Source organism: Podarcis filfolensis (assembly GCF_964270895.1).
Source record: "Podarcis filfolensis genome assembly, chromosome: 3".
NCBI classification, from domain to species: Eukaryota; Metazoa; Chordata; class Lepidosauria; order Squamata; family Lacertidae; genus Podarcis; species Podarcis filfolensis.
Window position 1 is genome coordinate 15693993 of NC_139606.1, and position 25829 is coordinate 15719821.

The following is a 25829-nucleotide window of genomic DNA, read 5'->3' on the forward strand; positions in this document are numbered from 1 at the left end:
ACTTTTAGGCCCAGGGGAACCTTTTGAAATTCAAGTAACTCTAGTGAGCACTACAAAATACACATTTTATAGCAGAAAACCAACAACAACTGGTGATGCTCAGAAACACCCCCCCCCAAAAAAAAAAAAACAGGTAACACACACACACACCAAAAAAACAAATAGACAAAAAAGTAGGCAACCCATCTCCCCAGCAAAAATAATAATATGAATTAAGTAAATATAAAAAATGGGTGATGAGCCTTGGTGGGTGGGTGAAGGTGACATAATGACCACAAGCACCAGCTTTGGGATTTCAAACTTATGACAACAATAACCTAAAAGCTAGTGCATGGTATTCTTGTCAAAGGCCTATACTGCCATTGTGACCAGACAGTATTTGAATGCGCTTCATTACCCACTAATAAAACATACAAGGATGAAAGGATTTTGTGTATGTTCATCTTGCAACACAATGCATTACAACATTACCAGCCATACTAGTTAATTTGCAGATGGCATCTGTGGCGTTTGCTCATTTATTACAATGCATGTACATAGTTTATATGCTCTGGTAACCTCAAGGTTGGAGACTCCTTTGGTGCACTCTGTGGGGAAAGTGTTTGGAAACTCAGCAGTGCGGAATGCAGTGGCAAGGCTATTAAACTGGTATCTGCTCAGGAGACTATATAACTTGGGTTATTTGGTTAGACAACCAGTACTTTCTACTAGCCTGGTGTCAGGTTTCACCATAATACTGCCTTGGACTTCTTTATGAGCACCCACTGCTTGCAGCATTCTGCTTACTGACCAAGTTTCTATAATCCCACCCTGGCCATGGAGAAAAGGGGAGTTAGTCTTTGGCCATCAAGATGTATCAAAGGCTTCTTCCAAACCTAGAGCCAGAAAGGAGATGAACCCTACTCCATCTTCATTTCTGTGATCATAGAGTTGGAAGATGCCACGAGGGAATGCAGGAATCTTTTACCCAATGTGGAGCTCAAACCTATGACCCTGGGATTAAGAGTCTCATGCTGTACCAACTGAGCTATCCAACTGAAGCCTGGATTGGTCTTGGCTCTGTGCTTATTAACAGCCATAACAGTGTCTGTCTTGGATCTCAAGCTTCAGAGATAGATGGAGGAGGCAAGGCATTCACTGACTTGATCTGGCATGTGCTCCACACCCAAAATGCCCGCTGGACACAGAGACAAGACAATAAGGCAGTGCACCTCCCCCTTCCATTTCCAAGTGAAAAGGAAGAGGTGTGTGGATTTGCCCCCGAGTCTCACAGGTGCTCCTAGATTTGAGTGTCCAGGGATGTAGGGGCAGAAGAAACTGATGTCTCTCTACTTCTCCCTTCCAAGTTAAGGTGGAGGTGTGTCGATTTGCTCCACCTCTGCACCCAAGCATTCTCATGTTGGAGTTCCCTTGACTGCAGAGGCAGAGAAAGCATCTGTTCTCCACCCTGCTACAGCTTTTGAAATGTTATGGGGTGGGAGCTTTTTTCTGACCCACTCCCCTTTCTAGCCCCAAGCCTAGGGCCTAAAAAGAGACCAGGAGAACTTCCTCTCATCTCTTGTTGTATTTCAGAGTTGTAGTACAAGATCAGGAACAAACCTGGGAGTGGGAGGAGCCATGACAAATATTTGGTTGGCAAGTGTGGTTAGCAAAAATGTGTTGACCCTGTGATGAAGCAAAAAATGTGAAGTACAGAAAGCCTACCCAATTGCAGATACCAAGCAAATAACAGACATCTCTACTCATTGAATTTATGGCTACTAGTCGATATTTATAAACTGCTTCCCAACATGTTTCCGAAGTGGTTCATATTCACTTCTGAAAATCCTACTGAATATAGCAGGGCTTGTTAGTGAAACTTGTGCTGGTTATGGGAGAGGAGGCAGGAAATAGCAGTGAAAACTCCTTGATTGCACATCCAAAGTTACATCACCCGTTAACAAGCAGCGCTCAGTATATTATTAGGGACATATAGAAAGCATAAAACATAATGCAAGTGCCCTGACAGCTCCATCTCACGACCCAACATCCAAGCAGCACACTCAATTTCATTGGTGCACAGCTCCCATGTTATGGGATGGTACCACTAAATGGCATAGAAATACATTTGCCCCGATTGAGGTGATACGCCAAAACGTATATTGTATTGTTGTGTGTATTGCATTTTCTGACCCATTTTTGTATTTTCAGCATTATTTTGAAACTTGGCTTCAAGTTTTCAGAGTGCTGCCCTTCTCTTTTATTTTGAGCTTTACTTGCCTTTGAATTATCTGGGCACTGGATGTCAGAATGTCTGAAGGAGTACCACTTAATGTGTATACCGCCACCGCCCCCAGCATTGGGGTCTGGCAGCTTGAGGTTTTCTGTAGATGCTCAGAATTGGGCCCGAACCATTTCCTTACTTGCAACTTCCCTTTGAAACTCCTTTTTGAAATAGGAATGTCTTCCAGGAGAAAGGTTAAGTCTTTTTTGTTTTTGTTTCTTATAAAAAATATTATATAGATTGATGCTGGTGCTGATTTTATTTATCTATTTTGTTAGTTTTGTTCAATTGAACTTTAAATGTTTTGTGGGTTGGGGTGTGGAAAAACAGAATAAAAAGATCTGTCTTGTGCTTCTGTAACCATCTATAGGTTAGCTTCCTCATTTGGTTTTATGTCGGTTTAACATCCTATTTGTGTCTTTAGTCAGCTGATTACACGTTATGTGACTACATCAGTCTCTCTCCCATGGCTTTTTCCAGAACCCATGAATGTGGTTTCTGTCAACAACAGTATTCCTGTGTTGTGTTCATTTGTATGTCTTGAACCCTTTTAGGAGCCTCTGCTTTGTTTTGTTTTGCTTTGCTTTTTTTTCTTAAACCCTAATTTGTGTAGTTCTAGGATCCTATAGCAAATAAATAGGGTGACATTGCCAACAAATACAGTAAATGATCACCCTCATGTCATTCTAAAGTTTGTGTAGAATGGGGCCAAGATGCATAATGCAGCCTGTTCATAAGACATGCTGTTTGATCACACTCTGCCAACCCATTCAAAGGTGAGAGCAGGATACTGAGAAACGTGTGCTCTTTCAATCAGTGTTGTAGGTTTTCCATGAAAAAACGTTGCATTTCAGAATATTATTTTCAGTCACTGACATGTTTACATGATGGATTTCAACCGTATTGAGTAATGCAAGTATGCCACATGGTTGATTAAACATCTCAATATCTAAAACCAGCTGAACTACTAACATGATTTAATTAACGAATTGCCATTTGCTCCAATTGAGGGCTAAAGAGCAGTTTTCACTGAGAAAAAAGCAGTCGGACTAAGAGGAAGTGTGGATAAGCCCTGTGTGGGAGCACATATAGTAGAAAACTTTCTGCTACACATCATCCTTTGGACCTTTCTAGGACAGTAAAACACTTTTCCATGACCATACAGAATATCCAGATAGCATGCAAACTTTTTTCTAGTCCCTTTTCTAGTTAATGCACACATACACTTATTTCAAGACTTTCCCTAGACCTGGATTATGTTAAACATAGTCAGAAAACAAATAAAAGATACAAGTATGTGTATAACTGAAATCGCCACCCAAGTCTATTTAAAGTTTGTCAACATGCATGGGCTAAACTATCTCTACAGTGCTGGTCCATGAATGTATTGCCTCTGCGTTCATAACTTTTTTAAAAAAAGAATGTGTGCAAGTCTCTAATCGTGTTTTTTTTATATGTCTTTGAATTAAAACATGTCTCTGTTTCACATCAGGCCTGCATATATTATCATATAAAGATAGGCGTATTGGATGTATGTTAATAGCCCAGCAAATTTAAAAACGCCTTCCAAGTACAGTGGTACCTCGGGTTACAGACACTTCAGGTTACAGACTCTGCTAACCCAGAAATAGTACCTTGAGTTAAGAACTTTGCTTCAGGATGAGAACAGAAATCGTGCAGTGGCAGCGGGAGGGCCCATTAGCTAAAGTGGTACCTCAGGTTAAGAACAGTTTCAGGTTAAGAACGGGCCTCCAGAACAAATTAAGTTCTTAACCTGAGGTACCACTGTATGTACACCTGACCAACACTCTGCATTTCTCTGTGGAAATGTGTGATCAGGGTGGATTTAACTATGAACAGTGCTGCATGATGGGCCAAAGCTAGTAGAATCTTTTCTGAGCAAACTTCAAGCGTACATTTCATCTGAAGCAAGTGCAAAGTGTTCCGTCTTTCTGAAGGGTTAATGTATCCACTAGCAGCTACTATTTAATATTATTATTATTTATTAAATTTGCATACTGCCCATCATCTATAGTAGCGCTCAGGGCAGTTCGCAACAAGCCACTAGGCCTGTTACTATGGGAACAGGCGGGCCTTCCTATTAACCCCTCAGGGACTCCTCAGAGTTTAGCACAGGCTTTTGTAGGTTTCCCACCAAAAAAAAGGGTGCTGTGAATTTGACGTCTCGCCTCCCAAGAGACAGTTCTTCTAACACCGCTGAGAAGATGAAGGGAGCCTTAAGCGTCCCTTTATATTGTGTATAGAACTAAGTTATTTTTAAAAAAGGCTGAAGGGGTGAGAAGATTCAAAAGAGCCTTCCCCCCCTCTTGCCATCGCCTTTCCTTTAAATGAGCCATTTTTAGTGAGGGTCCTTTGTTTCTAATGAAGGAGCTTCTTTGAATCCTGGAAGAGCTTGGAGGAAAGGCTGTGAAGGAGGAAAGGCTTGGGGAAGGTGCAGAAGAGAGCCCGAAGGCGCCAGTTCCTTCAAAAAACACATTTCTCGATGGGGTTGAGAGGACTGGAGAAATGGATGGGCCATCTCCCCAGGGAGACGTGGAGGGAGATCATGGCCTACATGGAAGGAGGGCACACGCCTTCGCGGCAGGGAGGAGAACGCCAAGAGGCGCCCAGGCGGCACGGGGCAGAGCTGGTGATCAACGTTTTGAAAGAGAAGAGCGGGCCGAGCTCGCCGAGGAGAGGCAACGAAAAGGAGCAGCCCCGAGACGGGGGAGAGGGGCGACCCAACGGCCAGAGCGGAGTAGCATTGTCTTTGGAGGGATCCGCGGAGGTAACCCGTGGTCCCAAAGGGTTTTAACGGGGGCCTTCTCAACGTGCCACGTTAATGGCTTCCGTGGTGCCCAGGATGATGTTCCCATCGCACACCGTCCTGTTTGCAGGCTTCATCATCCTGTGAGGACAGGATGCTGGGCTAGGTGGGCCTTGGGCCGGATCCGGCCAGGCTCTCCTCACATTCTTAATGCGCCATTTGGGGGCACCAAATCTGGAGAGTAGCATGGGGAGAGTGCCTTTCAGCGCCTTGACAGCTAAGTTACGCTGCAGGGCACTGTCTCCCTCCGCCCCGCCCCCCAGTGCTATCTAATATCTATATGAAACCTCTGGATCATTGGGATCATTGCCATGAGTATGCTATGTCTCCTTAGCGTCTTAATTGAGAAAGGTTGCACGGCCCCTGGGGCATTGCTTGGATGCAGTGGTGATATGGATGAAGAAGAACATGGTGAGCTTAAATCCTGGCAGAACAGAAGCACTGTGGGTGAGCAGTTCCCACATCCAATAAATTGGTCAATTGCTTGCTCTGGGCAGGGCTGCACTGCTCCTTGAAGGAGCAGGTTTGCAGTCTGGCAAGTGCTCTGTCACTGGAGGTGCAGGTAGTTTCTGTAGCTAGGAGTGCCTTTTACCAACTGCAGTTGGTATGGCAAATACAACCATTCCTGGACCAGCAAAGTCTCACCATAGTAGTTTATGCATTTGTTATTTCAAGAACGGAATAGTGGAATGTGCTTTATGTGGCACCTGATCCGGAAGCTGCCGTTCAGTCAGATTGTTGCAGTGTGATTGCTGACAAAACTGAGGCCTTGTCAGCATATAACACCTGCGCTCAGAGATATGCACTGGTTGCCAATTTGCTGCTGGGCCAGGTTCAAGTGTGTTAGTATTTTTAAAGCCCTTAACAACTTGGGGCCAGTTTCTTTATCAGATTGCCTTACCCCATACATGCCCACTTTGTCAGCTTTGATCTGTAGAACTGGCCCCGTTAAAGGTGCCACATAATACCTGTTGCACATTTGTAAGAAATTGATATTTAGTTGTGGCAGCACCTACTCTCCGGAACTCCCTTCCTATTGACACCAGGCAGGTGCCTTCTAGAAATGCTTTTATTTAGACAAGCCTACCCAGACATGTAGGGATGTGGGTGGCGCTGTGGGTTAAACCACAGAGCCTAGGACTTGCTGATCAGAAGGTCGGTGGTTCGAATCCCCGTGCTGGGGTGAGCTCCCGTTGCTCGGTCCCTGCTCCTGCCAACCTAGCAGTTCGAAAGCACGTCAAAGTGCAAGTAGATAAATAGGTACCGCTCCTGCGGGAAGGTAAATGGCGTTTCCGTGCTCTGCTCTGGTTCGCCAGAAGCGGCTTAGTCATGCTGGCCACATGACCCGGAAGCTGTACGCCGGCTCCCTCAGCCAATAAAGCGAGATGAGCGCCACAACCCCAGAGTCGGCCATGACTGGACCTAATGGTCAGGGGTCCCTTTACCTTTACTTTACCCAGACATGTAGCATGATGATGTATGCTTTACTCCAGACATCCCCAACCTGCTGCCCTCCAGATGTTTTGGCCTACAACTCCCATGATCCCTAGCGAACAGGACCAGTGGTCAGGGGTGATGGGAATTGTAATCCAAAACATCTGGAGGGCCGAAGGTTGGAGATGCCTGCTTTAATCTGTTTATAATTTATTGCTGGTTCTAATTTTTTTTCGATGTTTTAAAGAGTTGGTTTCTACTGATACTTTTGTTGTTTTATTCTCTTTGTCAACTGCTTTGAGGTTTTGGAGCTTTATTTTACAATCAAGCAGTGTATAAACTTTATGAAATAAATAAAATAGCACATGTTCCTGGGCATCAGGGAATAAAATGCAACATTTAAATACAAGGCAGAAATTAAAAGCATCAACAAGAGCAATAAAATGCAGCATAAAACACCATTTTTGGGCAAATAGAAAAACAATTGGTAGCCCAATAAAATAAAACCAAAAGTGAATCTTATAGAACAATTTTATTTTAAAGTTGGCTGTTTTTAAAGAAAGATATCTGCCTGGCACTGAAAAGATAACAAATGGGGAATTAGGCAAGCCTCTTGGGAGACGCTCTTTTCATGGCTAGTATTGCCAGCACCGAGAGGACTCCCCCACCCCAGTACTTTTTCATGTTTCACTGTTACTCCCCTTGGCATGGCAACTGTATGTTGAGAAATGTGCCTGTTGCAGCAAACACTGGTAATACCTGTGTAACCTTAGTAAACCCAGTTACATTAAGGAAGTGCCTCAGGGCAGTTCAATGATTTTTTGTGTTCTATATAATGGAAGAATCTTCAAAGCACAGTACTAGGGTGAGGCCTCCAAAGGAAGGAAAAAATGCATAATAAGGAATTTGAATATGAAGATAGCAGAGAGGACGATGTAGAGTACAATAGGCAAAAAGTAAGACAAATGGAAGGTCCCCTTGAAAAAAAGGAGAGATTCACCCAGTGAGATCATGTCATAATCAATGCCCACTTAATTATTATTATTTATTTATTTCTATCCCACATATCTGGCTGGGTTTCCCCAGGCACTCTGGGCAGCTCCCAGCAGAATATTAAAAACACGATAAAGCATCAAACATTAAAACCTCCCTAAACAGGGCTACCTTCAGGTGTCTTCTAAAAGTCAGATAGTTGTTTATTTCCTTAGCATCTGATGGGAGGGCGTTCCACAGGGCGGGTGCCACTACCGAGAAGGACCTCTGTCTGGTTCCCTGTAGCTTCACTTCTTACAGTGAGGGAACTGCCAGAAGGTCCTTGGAGCTGGACTTCAGTGTCCAGGCTGAACCATGGGGGTGAAGATGCTCCTTCAGGTATACTAGGTATATTCCTTCAGGTATATTCCAGCCTTGATACAACTTTGCTAATATGGTACATTTCTATGACTAGGGGATATTGTATTTATATATTTTGAAATGGAAACTAAACCGCTCTTCGCTTGTAATCTTTCTGATTAGGATCAAAACATGATATTTATTTATAGATGGTGAGGGTTCGATCTTTCATGACCTAAACCAGACAATTGCAAAGTACATGTTGGCACTTCCAGTTGAAGGCAAAGTAAGGTGACTCCCTCTGTGTGGGGCTGGGGCAACACCTGAACCTTTCTGGGGCCCTGTTCTGGCCTGCTGCTTCAGATTCAGTGAAGGACACGATCCTGTCACCAGTGTTCAGCCCAGCGCGTTTTTGTGCACCGTGTTGTCATTGAGCTTTGAGCAGTGAAAACAGGATGGACCAGGTGGGTTATTAGCCTGATCCAATACATTTCTCCTTAGACTCTATTTAGATACCAGGTATTGTTAGATACCAGGTATTGGTTCCAAATACTAAATTGAACACAGAAACTCCTGGCATGCAGGGCTGGCCCAAAGCATTCTCACAGTGGCCAACTAGGTGCTGATGGGAAGCACCAACACACGAGTTCAACAAGGATAACATACGCAAGACTTATACATGCAGCTATGTTCTTGTTTCTTCATGTTCTTTATTCTTCTTGTTCCTGGTATCTCTTTCGGGCATCTAGTTCTCAACTTTCATGGCGCTAAATGAAGAAGACCCGCTGGTCCAAGTTGCAGGCTGTCAAACTTAGCTCTTGCTTAAGAATTGTTGGGAAGACATTTTTGTGCAGATCAGCTTGTCTAAATTCAGAGTCTCCCTTTTGTCATGGTGAAGCTAAATTAAAAGTCCATTCCATCTTATTGTCAGTAACTGGTATCTTGCTGTTCCTAAACACCAGGCGGCAATGCAGTACTTTTCTCTAACGTTGGAAAGATTTCAATATCTGGATACCCTGGGTCTATTTTTTGGTATACAAGGGGGCCGCATCCAACAATGTACGGTGTATGAAAAAAGGATGCCACCAGGACTATTGGTGTATTTGGGCCAAGCCTAGCGTACTCCTTCAAGAGAGAGTGTTTCAACCCTCCTTGATAGATAATCTGAAGCAGTTGTTTTGTTATGCTATCAATAATTTCATGTATGGCCTAATGATCTAACAAGTGCTTTCCTGGAAAGAACAGTGAAAGGAGAAAAGCATTGTGATGTAGGAATTCATAGAGAAGGACAATGACATGAAAGTGGATGCCAGGTGGATGGGTGCATGGTGATTTTGAATCTGTAAAAGCTGGGTTTTTTACTAGACAAAGCTTGTGCATTTTGTGATTAGGGTTGCCAGATTCTGAGTTCAAAAATTCCAGGTTTTATCCCCAGGGTATCTCAAGACTTGACTAGTGAAGGTGGGACTAATAGCACAAACTATTAATTTTGTGCTTGGTCTAGTTTGTTCTTGAAATTGAATTCTGGTGGACAAGTTGGGCCAGCAACAAATGGTTGTAGTGTTTGGAATGCTCCTATTCAGAATTCCTTCTGGCTATCTCTGCTCTTTTCCTCAGTATTCTATACCACTTATTACTTCGCTTCCTCAGTTTTCTATTTCCTTCCTTCTTCCCCAATAGATGGTCAATATTCTGAAACTACTGACCATGTTTAGTCTTCCTTGTGTTGTTTTGGGGTATCCCCCTGCATTGGGGTTTTTTCACCCTAAAGAAATTTTTACTTCTTTAAACATTTGGGTTCCCCCCACCTTCCCTCTTGTGTATGGATGGTGTGGTTTTGGCTACATAAGGATCCACACTCAGAAGTGAGTTTTCTGTTAATATAAAAGACAGAGGGACATGCAGGGAGGTGAGCATTAGATTCAAGTAAATACGGTACTTCAGAGTAATAAAACATAAGTACGAATTGTGTTGCATAACAGGCACTTTTGCATCAAAATCCAAAATGACTTTTCAGATACCTGTTCTAACAAGAGCAGTGAAAAGCGCTAATCTATTCTTCCAAATAAGACACTTGTATGACATGTTTACATTTGCCACGGCCATCTGTCAACAAGTAATAAAGTTTACTTTTACAGACTGGAATATTGAGAAACGTACTAAATAATCTGGCAAAAGTAATTGCAAAATGTAATAGGAATAGTAACTTGTGTTTGAAAGCATCCATTTGTCTTTTATAGCTATGTGGTCAAGTCTTATAAGTTGCAAAAAAAGGAAAAGGGAAAAAAAGAGGTTTATAGCTCCTTTTCTAGTCAAAAGCCTTGAACTTAAATAAATATGCCTAAAATATAGTCAAGCTTGAAAGCTGACCACCAGGAGGCCCTGTACCAAAGACTATTTTGTTGCATACTGGGCCCTCTAGTTTACTGATAATCTCAAGTTTTTGCAAGAAGGTGCTTAATTAGGGGATTAATACAATCATATCCAGCCAAATAATTCCATGTGCATGTATAATAATAGTTCATTTTTAAATGATACTGGAACAGAGTAGACCAAGAGCAAATTAATAAATTGCCAGTGTTTCCTTCACTGAATTGAAGGTGCTGCTGGCCTGTTGTATTTTTTCAGGAAGGCAAGTTGCTGACTTGGGGTTATACAAATTCTCTTACAAGGGAGAGAAAGGTTGTTCCATAAGCATTTTTAGGGTTTCTGGTTAACTTTGGAAGAGAACAAAACTAGAGAAGAATCCTACACTGGCCAGTGATTTCATCTTGTCTTGGCCGCTGGCTGCTCTTCAGGGAGATGGGTGTGTGTGACCTGCAACCGTTTGTAAAAATGTGGAGGAATCTAGATCTTCCTGAACAAACCTCAAGAGCCCTCACAATTAATTTGCCCATTGCTTCATGTGGAAAGTTTTAAACCGCACGTAAATCATTTTAGTTTAATACTGAAACAATACTAGAAAAATGCTTACTCCAGAAAGATTTGTGTAATGTTGAAGATACGTGTTAATTTCATAAACTTGTTTAGGTGTGTATGGGCTCATTTGCCCAATGGGCAAGTCTAAAAATAGCTAGCCAAATACCAAATCTCTGTGTCTCATTATTAGCACAAAACCAAGCTCGTTTTAATGTATGTTGAACACAATTACTTACCTTGAAGATCAACCACTAAAGGCCTCTTAAAGTTCACCTGAAGAGACCCCTTGTTCTTACAAACTTCGTGCTAATATACAGCTTGGGGGAATATGTAATCTACCTGGTTAGGCAAGATTCCTGCCACACCTGTAGTTGTTACTTTTCATTGGAGTTCTTCTATAAATTAGTTTTTGTCCTAAGCTACATGGCATTATTTATAAATTACCCACGTTGCTCAAAAACAGAGTGCACTCAACAAAACACTCTCACCCCACATATATAGCCTTTCTGGCAAAGTGCATTTATGGAAATAAGCTATCTGACAAGTCAACAGGTGGAATGTACCCCAAGTTTGGGGCTGCTAACCAATTTCAGAAAAAAGCAACAAAGAATTAACCACTTTTCTTCTGTCGGCAGTACACATATTAGTAGCACATAACTGGAAAGGATTGGAACATTTGCAGATATCTCACTGGAAACAGAATGTGTGGACAGTTGCTATATCAGGGGTGGAAACAAAGACTGCAAGCACTGAACAGTACAAGAGGCACAGATGATGTTATTGAAATTTGGCATCCTCTTTTAAAATATTCCATTGATAATCCTGAAGAATGGCATCCACCCAAATCACAAACTGGACTTTGCCAAAACTTAATGGACTGATTTACCCTGAGGGAAGGAGTGGGGTAGATTGGGATGGGGGAATTCTTTGGAATTGTTTTTATACACTGAGAATCAATAAAACCTATTGTAAAAAACAGAAAAGAGTGCACTTGTGTATTTATCTGCATTAATTTACATAAATTTTAGATTATTGGTAGTCAATTGCACTAATAATGCATAAATATTAAGCAGTACTTATTAATATTTATCATTACTATTGCAAGTTTTTCATGGAAGTTGGTCATTTCAATACCAAATGCTGTTGCCCAAGGTACAAATGGTGGTTGTAAGCATGTGTTTCCAAATACTGGAATACTGTGACAGCTCTGCTCTGCAGTTTGATATGAAGAGGAAGAATGTTCCCAAGCTGCAGTCGTTGGTCATTGGATGCCAGTGTCAATGAACCATTTCCTTGGGCTGATGTATTAAATCCTGCCTTCATTAATAATCATGAAGCAGTAAAATAATATTGCTTCAAGGTAGATCAGATTTCTGAGATTACAACATGCTAATAATTATTTCTGAAAGCTTTAGAATCCTCATTCTCCCACCCCTTCCCCTTTTGCGCTTATCTCCTTAGTGTAAATGCTAGCTAAAGGCAATACTGCTCTCCTGTGTCCATTAGGCTTTTTCTCACATTATATCTATCAACATAAATAGTAATGCTAGCTGTTTTCCTGGCTAATTATTATGAAAATGTGCTTGAATTTCTCTTTACATTTGATACTGAGGCAGGCCAGTGGTGCATCCAACTCAGGGCTCATCTAGACTTCCTTTTGCATTGGGATTTCCAGATCAGTGTCCAGGCGGTTCTTTTTTTTATATATCCTGTCAATTTCCTCGGAAAACCTGGTGTTTAATGCTGAATCAGTACAAATCTCAATCTGCAGAAAACTTGTTTGGCATTTATTCCAATTCAGCAGTAAACAGTGGGTTTTCGTTGAGGAAAGCGATGGGACTTGTTCCTGGAAAGCACACAAGTCTTGATGAGACCTCAGCATTGCCTCTCTATATATAACAGGCAGTAGCTATTCAGAGTTGGATGCAGGGCTTTCTCAGCACTGTTTTGAGATGCTGGGAATCAGACCTGGGACCCCTCTGTGTGTTAAGCAGATGTTCTACCACTGAACTTTGGCCTATCCATGATTAACATATTTGCATATTCATAGACCCTTTGTATTTGGGGGGAAAGACAATGTTGATAGAAGGCAAAGGAAGAGTGGGGCAAAGAGGGAGAGAGCAATATAGAGTAAAGTTTCACCAGATTCCATACAGTAAATAAAGGCACATGAACTAGAATATTTGTTTTCACTGAGATGGAGCAACTCCTAAGGAACCCACTCCAGGATGAGTCAGTAAATGTTTAAAACAGTGTGCTCTTTCCTACAGACATGCTATTTTAAACCAACAGAATCAGATTGCTAGATTGTTCCTCCTGGTTCAGACCGCAAGCGCAAATGAAGAGGCAAGCATCAAGTTGGTTCTAGGAAGCAGTAATTTTGTTCCATGCATTTCCATCCATGTTTTTTGGTATAGCAAAAATGGCTCACTCAAGAAGTATACCAACACGCTCAGTCCCATCTAAGTATCTTCTAATATCCCAGCCAAGACTCTTAATTTCAAATGGAGGGCAGGCATAGTTAGACATAGGACAACCAGTGATGTGGCTGAGACTCAGACAATTGATGTATTACTGTGTTTAGAGCAAGATTTGTTTAAGGAACGCTGTAGTTTTATGCCCAAGTGAAATAATTATTGCTATAACTTGCTTTATTTCCATTTTCAGGAAAATGGCGTCTCAAACGGAGGCATCTACAAACGGACATTTAATGAGTCCTTTGAACAAGCACCAATGTATGTGTCTATCCTTACGTATGCGGGTTTTGTCGTAGCAACGTCATTTGGCTACCTGCGAGACTTCTTGAGAGCTTGTGGACTCCAAAAAACTATTGTTGCTGTAGAGCGGGAAGAACAAAAGGTATATAGAATCAAAAACTGGTGAATGCTCTGGTTCCTTCCCAAACAGGAAGGGAATGTCCAGAACAGGGTTGTAGGTGGAGGATTCGACTGACACTTGCCCTTCAGGTCTCAGGTTCCCATACTGCTTTCCATCCAACCCCCTACATAGGATGTCTCAAGACACATCTGTGGCAGAAGTCTGCATGTGTCAGGCCACAGTTGGAGAGAGATCCCTTACTGACAGTACTGTTTTAGCCTTTTTCATTTTGGAATTTCTATCTAAAATATCAAAGTCATCTGACTAGTGTACTAAATAATGTGGAGCAAGATATAAATGGGTGCAGCCTGCTCTCCACCTTCCCCTGCAAAACAACAACAACCTTAATAGTATTTCAGATTTAGCACGTGTGATGTGAATATAATGCTTTTTTCTTTAAAATAAAATCTTACTTAAATTGGATCTTATGAAGGATACAGGTGTGTGCTTGCAAGTTTCCATAAGAATCAGGTGGCACCAAAGAAATACTTTCTTGCACTGGTCAATAATTCTGGTGAGGTTCATTCAGAGGTGTTTGGAATCTGGGGGATGGGGAACGATACCTTGGCCTCTGCCAAGTGAGTGCAGATAGTACTGAGTTGGATGAACCAGTGTCCTGAGTCTATGTAAAAGCAGCTACTGATGTTCCTCTTACAGGTAGGTAGCCGTGTTGGTCTGCGATAGTCAAAACAAAATAAAAAAAATCCTTCCAGTAGCACCTTAAGGACCAACTAAGTTTGTTATTGGTATGAGCTTTCGTGTGCATGCATACTTCTTCAGATACCAATGATGTTCCTCTGTGATAGGAAAGAACTCTGGCAAAGGTCCTGGAGAGCTGCTTCCAGTTAGAATAAATAATACTTGCTGACTTGGACAAATAGTCTGATCTGGTATATGCAACTTTTTTCCAGTATCCATTCTGCAAATTGACTTAATTTGCATCTATCAAGTTCTAGGGGAAAGGCTGTTCAGACATAGACATAAATAAATATGAATGATCAGACTTGTCTTTTGAGTGCCACCCTATGAATGCATATTCATAGCTACATGACTTGCAGATGGATGGTCTCACATGCAGTTTTCAAGAGGTTCTGAATCTCTCAGCAAATAACTTTTTAAGGGATAGGGATAGTTGACACATTCTACGAGAATCTCGCCTCTCACCATGATGAAAATGTAGGTGTGAACCAGTCCTGGAGATGTGTCTGAAAAGCATAGGGTGTATTCCTATTATGCATGTACTCTTTTCTCTTCTTACCCTTCCTACGCTCACTGACCTCAACCTGAGAAACTGTGTGTTGTCACCTCCAGTTACAGATAGTAAGGATGATCTCTTCTAAAAGACAGCAGAGCACGTTGCATTTTCTTCTGTTTATGTAAGAAAAATGCAACTTAGCATCACTGTCTGAAGTTTTTCCTTTTGCAAATTGGTGGATCTGGCAGGGAATGCTTCCAGCACAGGGGGGAAATGCAGTGTTGAAGTAGTTTGGTTTCAGGGGGCAGGTATATTATGCAAGGAAGCGGACTTCTTACCAAACATCAAATGCCTGGTTTGAAGTTCATTGTTAATTTGCTTATTAGTCTTCAAATCACTTGTCAGGTAAATGGAATGGCAACCCATTTGATCTAACAGATAGCTTATTTTTCAGTGCAAAAGCTTCCCTTTTAAGTACCACATGGCTGGCTGGCTGGCTGGCTGGCAGACACAGAGGTAGACGGTCCCTAAGGTATGGTGTTACAATCTCACAAGAATCACAGAATTGTAGAATTAGAAGGGACCATGAAGACCATCTGGTCCAGCCCCCTGCAATTCAGGAGTCCTCCCCACAGCCATCCCTGAGTGGTCTCAAACCACCAACCTTCTGATTAACAGCCAGACAAACTGACCCATTGTGCCACTGCTAGTGTGCTAAGTCCCCTTTTAATTTTACAAAGTGCTTTTCAGTCTTACCTGTTTTGATAGAGATATACATACATACATACATACATACATACATACCAGAACACCACCAAAGAAAGTCTACCTCTTGCCAGTCTAGATCGCTACTATATTTATCTTACTAAGACTTACAGCCTTCTCTAGTGTGGCAGACTTGGGGGTCGGTGACAGGCCTAAAACCCCTCCATATAACAACTAAAATGCGCCCATCTTTAATCTCCAACCCCAAAGGCCAAGGAGGTAGATCTTAGAATGCTTCAGAGATGTCAAATTTTTAACTTTGTAGCAGGATGGAATGCTATAACTGGAGGACAATATCAGTTGTGCAGGGTTTTTTTTTTTTAATCCCACCTTTCATCTAAAGAACTTAGAACTACTGTTCTCTTATCATTGTTTTCCCCATCCCCATTTTATCCGTGCAGCAGCCCTGTAAGGTGGGTTAGGCAAAGAAAGTGACTAACTGGCCCGACAATATTTGGGAAGCTTCGTGGCAGAGTAGGGATTTGAATCTAGACTTCCTGATCTTACCTTAACACTGTAACTAGCAGACCACATGCAGTCATGTGTACAGCTGTTTTTTATATATATAATAAAAAAAACCTTAATGATGCATATATCCTTGAGATGTAACTTTGCACACTTCTTTTCCCTTTAAAAAACCTAGGATTTTGTACCACTTTATCAAGATTTTGAAAACTTTTTTACAAGAAACCTCTACGTGAGAATAAGAGACAATTGGAACCGCCCTATCTGCAGCGTTCCTGGACCAAAGTTTGATCTGATGGAACGTGTTTCAGATGATTACAACTGGACATTTAGGTGGGTCAGGCTAGTAAATACAGGTGATGATCGATGAAGAAAAATGTGTCTCTCACTCTCTTTCCATAGCTATCAGTGGAATTTTGTAATTACCTATTTTGTGATACCACAGAAATCATAGAATCACAGAATTGTAGAGTCTGGACAGATCTGTTTGGGAAGTCTTTTTATAAAGATTGTGTGCTTGAATTGTGACTCAAACCTAAAATTATTAATGGTTTCAACATAAGCCCTGTTCCTGTGTTAACTTACTTGCACAGAACTTGCATCTTGAAGCAGGGTTGCATTTCTGCCCTTGATGGTAGCCTGGCTGGCACATTACACAGTGGCCCAGGGCTTATCCCCACCTCCATTTGACCCCCAACTTTTGTCTGGGGGAAACCTGACATTTAGTTCTGAATTGGAACAAACTGCAACTGAGTTTTCCACGGATTGTTGTTTGCTCCGATTTAGCACTAAAGAGTGGGTTTTCAGGGGGAAAGCGGCAGGGCAAAGGCAAAACTGCTCAGACTTGTGCCTAGAAAGCATGGGACAAGCAGAAAACCACTTGGACCCTTTCTTTATAGGCATGGGATAATAAGAAGAGTGGACATGCCCTTAGTGTAAGCATACACGCTCCCAAAGAAGAGATTGCAATCATTTTGCTGCTGCTTCCCGTTTGTTCTGCTGCTAATTGTGATGTCCAAACCAGGACTAATCAATTAGATCTCCTGGACAAACCATGAGTTTTAAAACAAATAACAAACCTTCTGCTGACCCCGCCGATCTCTCCAGGGAGCACAGTCAGATACATGTAAAAGCTGGAGGGGGAGAGCTTCTATTTCATTAGCAAGTGCATGTATCATGTATATGCTGAACACCATACCAGCCAGATTAGAGTATCAGGATTGAACTCTGAGCTACCACAAACTTCAAACATAAACGCTATAGGAAATCCATGTTGTTAATCTGGAATTAATCCGAATTCTTTATTTTGATTGCAACAGAGAAAGGAACAGAGTACAAAGGGTATTGATCCTGGTGGCCAATTGCACTGGCTGCCAATTAGCTTCCAGGCCCAATTCAAAGCGCTGTTTTTCACCTATAAAGCCTTAAATGGCTCAGGACCGCAATACCTCAAGGACTGTCTCTTCCCATATAAACTGCCCCAGATTCTGTGTTCATCATCTGAGGCCCTTCTTCATGTGCCTCCTCCACTTGAGGTCTGGAGGATGGCAACATGAGAACGGGCCTTTTCTGCAGTGGCTCCCCATTTGTGAAATATTCTCCCAAGAGAGGTCCGCCTATATATTTTTAGGTGACAGGCGAAAACGTTCCTCTTAAACAGGCCTTTGGCTGATTTATATTCTACAACCTTTTAAATGTGTCTGTGGGAAGGGAGGGGTTTTTGTTGTTGTTGTTTGCTGTTTTGTCTTAATTATTTACTTGTTTTTATCCTGTATTTTGTTTTGTGAACCACCCTGAGATCTTACGACGAAGGGCAACATATAATTCTAATAAATAACAACAACAATAAGGGAAGTAAGAATTGCTTTTGAAAAAAGATTGTAACTTTTATAGATTACTTTTCAAATTTGAGGAACTATCACTGCTCAAGAAAATAAGTTTTGCAAAATCCTTTCCAGAATACATTATTCAAATAAATTGACTGAGAGAAAAACACCCATGGAGCTGCTTGTGTGTTTGATGCAGGTGAAAAAAGACTTCATTTGTTGGCTGAAATGTAGTTCCTTGTGCAGAGTTTGCCACTCGCACATATGCTTTACCAATGACCAGATCTATTAAATAAAAGGAAACAAGGGCAAGGTTTATAGGGTCACTTCCATCATATAGTTTTTTCCTGTTGGCCTAACTCAGATCTTCAATTCAGGAGGTTTTAATAATGCCATTTATGTTTTATTACATCAACATTGTGATTTAAATATTGAAATAGGTTTTTCCCCCCCTTGGCTGTAGGTTCACTGGAAAGATAACGAAGAATGTAATCAACATGGGTTCATATAACTACCTCGGCTTTGCAGAAACGGATCCTAGCGCTTTGAAAACTGTGGGCACTATGCTGCATAAATACGGCACAGGCGTATGTAGCACCAGACAGGAAATGGGTAAGGAACAGTTTTTCAGTTACTACCACGATCTTTAGCGTTGGGAGCTCTTTTTTGGAAATGGCTAAAAATCCATTTGAGAATACATTCCTGCCTCCATTTCAAACCACGAAACCATTTTTAAAAGTAGCTGTCATGCAAATTTATTGTACTTATAAGCTCCTATAAAAATCATTCTGTTCTCTCATAAAATCAACTGACAGGATCAGTATGGAACATAACATATTTTATATTAGTCACACGCAACACTGGGCAACGGTATCCAGGATTAGTTTATCTGCTCTGGATCAATTATAATGCCTTCTGTGACGCTGAGGCTTAAGTCTTTCAATATCTCAAAGGAGTATTTGAATAATATGCAAATGCTTCACTGGAGGTATAAAAGTACAACGGGCACGAAACAAACTAGCAGGGGCACCATTATCCTGGAACATTATCTCAAGAAAAAGCACAGTGACACCGACATAAAAAAATTTTCCATTTGGCGACTGAAGTCTGACCCATACATCAGAATTAATAATAATAATATTTATACCCTGCCCATCTGGCTGGGTTTCCCCAGCCAGTCTGGGCAGCTCCCAACAGAATATTAAAAACACAATAAAACATCAAACATTCAAAACTTCCCTAAACAGGGCTGCCTTCAGATGTCTTCTCAAAGTCAGATAGTTGTTTATTTCCTTAGCATCTGATGGGAGGGTGTTCCACAGGGAGGGCACCACTACTGAGAAGTCCCTCTGCCTGGTTCCCTGTAACCTCACTTCTCGCAGGGAGGGAACCGCCAGAAGGCCTTTGGAGCTGTACTTCAGGGCCAAGGCCGTTTAGGGCTTTAAAGGTCAGCACCAACATTTTGAATTGTGCTAGAAAACGTACTGGGAGCCAATGTAGGTCTTTCAGGACTGGTGTTATATGGTCTCAGAAGCCACTCCCAGTCACCAGTCTAGCTTCTGCATTCTGGATTAGTTGTAGTTTCCGGGTCGCCTTCAAAGATAGCCCCACATAGAGCACATTGCAGTAGTCCAAGCTGGAGATAACCAGAGCATGCACCACCTTCTCAATACTAAGAAGGTACTCTTGAGACAAGAAATTAAGTTTATTCATCTTCTTAATACAATCACACCACAAGGGTTGAATACATCTTTTGATTTGGGCTGTTTCTTGTAGTACCTCCTTAAGAAATCCTCGGTGTTTCAGTCTCTGCTAATAAATGTCTACTAGTGGGCTTCCTCTGTGCTCTGCTAGCTAGCAAGCAGCAGTTGTCTCTACTTGCACCCAATGTGGGACCTTATTAACTTCACAGGGTGAGTCAGCCTGCTCATGGCCTGGAATAGTTTACACTACAGTGGAACCTTGGTTGTCGAACACTTCGGAAGCTGAACACCGACAACCCGGAAGTGAATGCTTCAGTTTTCGAACGAGCCTCAAATGTCGAACGGCTTCCTAGGCGCGTTTCTCCATTTTTTTAAAGGAATTTGCCGGCCGGCAATTGCGCCTCGGTTGTTAAACATTTTGGACGTTGAATAGTCTTCCGGAATGGATTACGTTCAACAACGAGGTTCCACTGCATATAGTCTGGCTTGGGTTGCTACCATATTCTTCTATATTGTCATCTGAAGAAGGAGTTTCTCTTCGAAACTGGGATCACCGGCCTCCAGTCCTGTTTGCTACAGCTGCTCTACCACTCCCAATAACTCCCTTGTGTCGAAGATAATGAAAATATATCATTAATTGTAATCTTGTACTTATTTTGACGATTCTGGAGTACTGCTTGCATGTACTGTATGCCTTGTAATAGCGGGTACATTGTGACAAATACATTCGTGGTACTTTGCTTGCCATATATCGTGTCTTTGTATGCTGGCCTGAACCCCTGTGTTTTCTATTTGTGTGTGTTCCTATACAGTGGGATCCTTATTTTTGTGCTTGGAGTAAGGAAGAGGCAGAGTTTCTCCAAACTTTAGCTTTCTGGAATTCCTGACATCCCAAAAAACCTTAGGGGAAAGCTGGTTGAACTTGTTCTGAGTAGATAGTTTTTCTGCTCATTACCAACAACAGCACCAGTGAACACTTGCTTTATAGCAGTCATACCATTGGTCCATTGTGCTCATTATTGTCAATGTTGACTGTGTGCCACTGTCTAGGATTTCAGGCAGGAGTCCTTTCCCAACTGTACCTGGAGAATCTAATGTCAAACCTGGGATTTTTTCGCTTGCAAAGCATGCACTCTGCTAGTGAGCTATGACCCTTCCAGTAAGCACAGTGTTGGTCGATGTAACAATGTTTGTGCCTGCCAGCCTAAGCATGTAAATCCCTGCCTAGATTGAGTTAGTTCTATCCTTTTTGCATTAAAAGTTGGGCTTAGAAACATGTTGAAACTGAACTGGGTATTTCATCCCCACCCTGTGTATCTTGTCACAAACTTCCCAGTGATAAGATCTGGTAGGTGCCTCATGGTTTTTCTTGAACACCTCACCTACCACCCACAGAGGTTCCACTCTAATTAGAAATGTGCAAAGCAAAGGGCTGGTCTTGCACACCCTTGCCAGTCAGGTTTGACTTATGCAAAGATGAATCAGGAATTAATTCTCATTATGTTCTGAGAGCCATTGACATGCAGATGTAGCTGCATGTTAATGTAGCCTGAAACATATCTGTCACACTGGTTTTTGCCCGTAACATGGACGAAGGTGCTTTTGCAACATCATGGAGGTGACCTTGCTAATTGTAGGAAATTGTATTTGGTTAGTTCAGTTGAACAGCCGGGAGTGTTCCATTATCTGATGATTTGTCATAGAGTAATCCAATAGCCATGTCATAATTTCCAATTTATAGTGGTCATCTGTAAAAATTTGGAAGCTATTGTGGGGAGGTGGGAATCTTAACAGTAAACTTGTGTTACCTGTTTTAAGAATTCATTGGTCTGAATCTAGAGTAGCACTTCTGCAAATGGGCTGCAGTCCCAGAATTTTCCGCTTGCTGTTCCAGAGGGTCCTTCAATCTTCTGGAGCAGATTGTCAGACAGGGGAAATGGGGAATCAGCAAAAACTGACACACACCACATCCTGTGAGCAGAACTTTGCACCTGGGATCTCTGGATCCAACTGAACATAGTAACTGTGTGTGTTATATTTCATGAAAGTACAAAGGTAGAAATACTGTTTGTTTGCTTTTTATTCAAACAATAATTACCAATATTTGGTGCTGGCAAACACCTGTTAGCCCACATATACCTTGGCTTTTGTCAGTTGAGAAGATTTTTTTTTTTAATTAACTTTACAATACTGCTGTGCCACTTAGCAGCTAGAAACAGTTCAGAAAACAGAGGTTCAAACTATAAAATGCAAGAACATAACAATAAACATAACATAAAATCTAAAAACCAGTTAAGACAGCCACAGAATAAAACCAACAGCAGAAACCAGTAGCAGTGCAAGAATCTAAAAATCATCAAAATATATTTAAACCTGAAGGATTAAAATTGTGAGAGGAGAGTGACCTCAGCGGTATCTCAGAAACTTGCATTTTTGGGGTGTTTGTATGTGTTGGACATGGTGGAACAGCCCAGCAAAGCCTAATCATGTTTAGAATACAGACTGACAGTTGTGGGGGGGCAGGGGAGAAACCAGTTGAAAACCAGGCAAGGGAATGAAATGGAGTATCCTGTCAAAGGGCACGGGGCTGGTTTTCAAAAACCTGGAAGAGGAGCACCCCACGTATTGCAACGGGCTTTATGTAGATACATTAGGCCTGGCATTCAGGGTAAATCCACAATGCCTTCTAAATCAACCACAGGAATGAACTAAAAGTCTTTGCTGTTAGTTCCCAGCCACTCCCAATAACTTCCATAAATAGATAAATAAAATTGAGGAGGGATTCCTGAGGGTGGGAAGAGGAGGGCCTAAAACCATCCAAACCCTTTTGTGGATATTTGCACTCAGCACATGGATAGATCTACTGACTTTCTGGGTAGAGTAGGGCTGGGGGCAGGGGCATGTATTTAGCCCCGCCCCCAGAGCCACATGACTCCTCTGGTCCCTTTGTATGTTTTTAGTGAACTTTTGCAGTGGGGAAGGAGCCATGGATTAGTTAATCAGAGCTGGTCCATCTCCATCATCAGATCTTCGGCTTTGTTGGCCTTTTACAGCTCCTACTTCACCTAAGTAAGGGGAAACCGCACTTGAGATTGAACACTTGGATATGTCAGCATATGGGATCTTTTAAATAAAAACATTACGTACGTTTATTCATTTATTTCTCTCTAGAAATATTTATATGCCAGTACATCACAATAACATATCAGAGCTCTCTGCAACAGTTGAAATAAAACCATACAACAGAAAGATATAAGAAGCTCAAAACCATTCTCATGTAAGATTCGCAGTAATCTGCTGGGTATATCCACTTCTTGCAAACTGTCTGCTTTGATTTTCTTGGGAAGTACTAATGTGATCTGTAAAACTATTTTTAATTGTTTCCAACAGGCAACCTTGACAAACATGTTGAGTTAGAAAATCTGGTGGCAGAATTCCTGGGCGTTGAAGCGGCTATGGCATTTGGTATGGGCTTTGCTACAAATTCTATGAACATCCCTGCATTGGTTGGGAAGGTGAGTGAACGTCTTTAGGAATGTCCATATCACAGGAAACTTATGGACCTTGTGGAATGTGATGCCCAGGAAAATGTACCTGAGTCATCCTTGCCAGTTTTAGGTGCCAGGCTAAGACATTTTAATTTATCCAGGCTTTTGATAGTTAAGTTAGCCGCTATTATGCTACTCATCTTTCAGTGTGCTGAGGTAGACTCCATCCTTCTTAATTTATTGTTGGGTGGGCGTTTTAGGAATTTTCTACTGTATGGTGTTTTTAATTTGACTGTTCGTTTATTTTACCTGTCTGTTTTATATTGTTAACTCGCTATAATACACTTTTTACAAAATGAATAACAAATGCGATTAACAGTGATAGAGATAATTTTGGGGTGGATGACTCGCTCAGGAAGGAAACATTAGTGGTGATAGTGATTTATGGCAAGTTGAGTAGCAGATTGTAACCCTGAATATTTCAGAACCTTTTAGAAAGTAACCCCCACCCTTTTTAAGAATGAGTGGTTGGAACAAGATGGCTAAACGTTTCTGTGTTCCATTTGTCAAAAAGAAAAATAAACACCTTAGACCACAAAGACAAAATGCATAACCAAAGCTGTCTGTTTCAGTTCATTCACTCGACGGTCCGAAGATTAAAGTGTTGCTTCCATAAAGATTCATGTTCAGAGCAGGCTTCCCTTGAACCTACTAAAGACCCTTCTTACAATATTTCTCAATCAATAAACATTACAATAAAAGTAAAAAATTGGACATTGATGGCAATTACCAAGCCCAAATAACATATTGTGATTCGTTATTTACTTCCACAGGGAAGTCTTATTTTAAGTGATGAACTGAACCATTCTTCACTTGTTCTCGGTGCAAGGCTCTCAGGTGCTACAATTAGAGTCTTCAGACACAACAGTAAGTATTAATACTGGGTATGTTGGGTAAACTGACTTGTGTACACGCAAGGAAACTTCTGTCAATTGACATATGAGACTATTTCACTGGAGATAAAGCATGTTAAAACGTGTTTGTACTTCTCATCCATTTAAAAAGAAACACAGCTTGCTGTTTTGCACAAAAGCCCTTAAATTACCCAGGTTGATCTGTGGTATTCAAAACTTTTGGAGGAAACTTTACTGACTCTCTTTGTTGTGAAACAATTCCCATGCTCCAAAGTTATTAGAAAAACTGTACAAATGAGTAACTAAAAATGGCCCATACTTCAGTTGGTGCATCAGTTAAACTTTTATGAGAACACTATATACTATATAGCAAATTATGTGCCTGGCTAACATTGTTTAGGAAAAAGAAACTACCCATATTAGTCTGTTGCGATAAAAAAAAAGTCTTGTGGCACCTTTTTAAAGAATAATGAATTTTAGCATGGTGTAAGCTTTTGTGGATTTGAATCCCTGTCATCAGATGTATGGAATGCTACCACAATCTGGCAGAATATACATGGGTGTTTGTGTTATGAGCAAGCACTGATCTCAACATTTTATATCAAACATGGCATGGTTGGGAAGACAAAATCCAGCTTCTGTATAAAAGATCAGCATTAAGATACTTGGTTTACTGAAAATTTAATACGGTTGTATGATAAACTAAAAGTATCTTCTACCCCACTGCTCACTCAAGGTAAAATGCACCTCTCACTAATGTGATGCACCGTGTTTTGGTTGTTGACTGGGGTTGCTTCTCAGGGTCATGTAAAGCAGCAGGCTTATTGTGCAGTAGAGAGCTTGGAAGTTTGTAAAACGTAGTAAGACCAACTCACAACTTAACTTGTACGAATTCATGTGTACATGCTTGGCTGAATTTATTTTTTTTAAAGGTGGGCGTCGGGGGGAAACATTAGCAGTCTTACCTGCCATTGCACTCAGCTTGGGAGAGCATTCAGAGGTGCAGGGAGAGTGTTTTAACCATAAGCAATTTTGGCTTTATGCACTACCCCCCACATAAGTTGAGAGTTGACTGTGTGTTACAAGAAGACACCCATAAAACACACCCCACCATGAACAGTATTCTAAATGTTGACATTCTTGTTCAGGAAAGAAGTCACTCAGATGTGTCCTCGAACAATTAAATTGTTCAAATATTTAAAAGGATGAATCCGCTGCTGGTCTCCAATTTTTGAAAATAACAGACTTTTGTTACCCAAAGCATGACAGGATTACGGTCTTCCTTATTAGAAGGAGGGATATAAATGTTCTGCAAAGAAATTACATGAATAAATATCTGATGCACTGCTTTCTTGTGTTTTTGTAACCAGATATACAAAGCTTAGAAAAGCTTTTGAAGGAAGCAGTAATACATGGACAACCTCGAAGTCGGAGGGCATGGAAAAAGATTCTGATTCTTGTGGAAGGCATTTACAGGTATGCAGAAACTGCAACTCCAATGCAAGCTCAAGTTGGCTTTCTTCCAACAAACCATAGGTGATGCTGACCACTGTTTAACAGTTCAAGCAGCCAAGAGAATACTGTATCTGAGTGGAAGAATGGTAAGCAAAGAGGCTGTGTAAGGTTCTGCCTCCCACCGTCATTTTTCAGATCATATTTGGTATCCCGAAGCAGCGTTTTTGTCAGTTTGGGTGCACAAGGAACGTGGTGCTTATATTCTCCCTACAGGCCCAAAATCAATGGTGGGGGCGGGGGCAATTTTGATCTGTAAAATTTAAGGAGGAAGACTTAAGAAGCCTCTTCCCAACCAACATTCTGCTG

The 25829-nt window shown here is 41.4% G+C and overlaps 1 protein-coding gene across 2 annotated transcripts in view; it reads left to right on the forward strand.

Annotated features, from left to right (window-relative positions):
* The window catches only part of SPTLC3 (serine palmitoyltransferase long chain base subunit 3), a 59979-nt gene that overhangs the window by 12861 nt on the left and 21289 nt on the right, over positions 1–25829 (forward strand). The window contains exons 1-7 of one of the 2 annotated variants that reach the window (XM_083607289.1): positions 4302–5051; positions 13443–13634; positions 16256–16410; positions 18367–18515; positions 22997–23121; positions 23928–24021; positions 25379–25484. In XM_083607289.1, the coding sequence (XP_083463415.1) occupies positions 4767–5051; positions 13443–13634; positions 16256–16410; positions 18367–18515; positions 22997–23121; positions 23928–24021; positions 25379–25484 (1106 nt within the window). In that variant the 5' untranslated portion in view covers positions 4302–4766. Of the gene's footprint in view, positions 1–4301; positions 5052–13442; positions 13635–16255; positions 16411–18366; positions 18516–22996; positions 23122–23927; positions 24022–25378; positions 25485–25829 lie in introns of those variants that run through there. The other variant, XM_083607288.1, reaches the window with a different exon arrangement.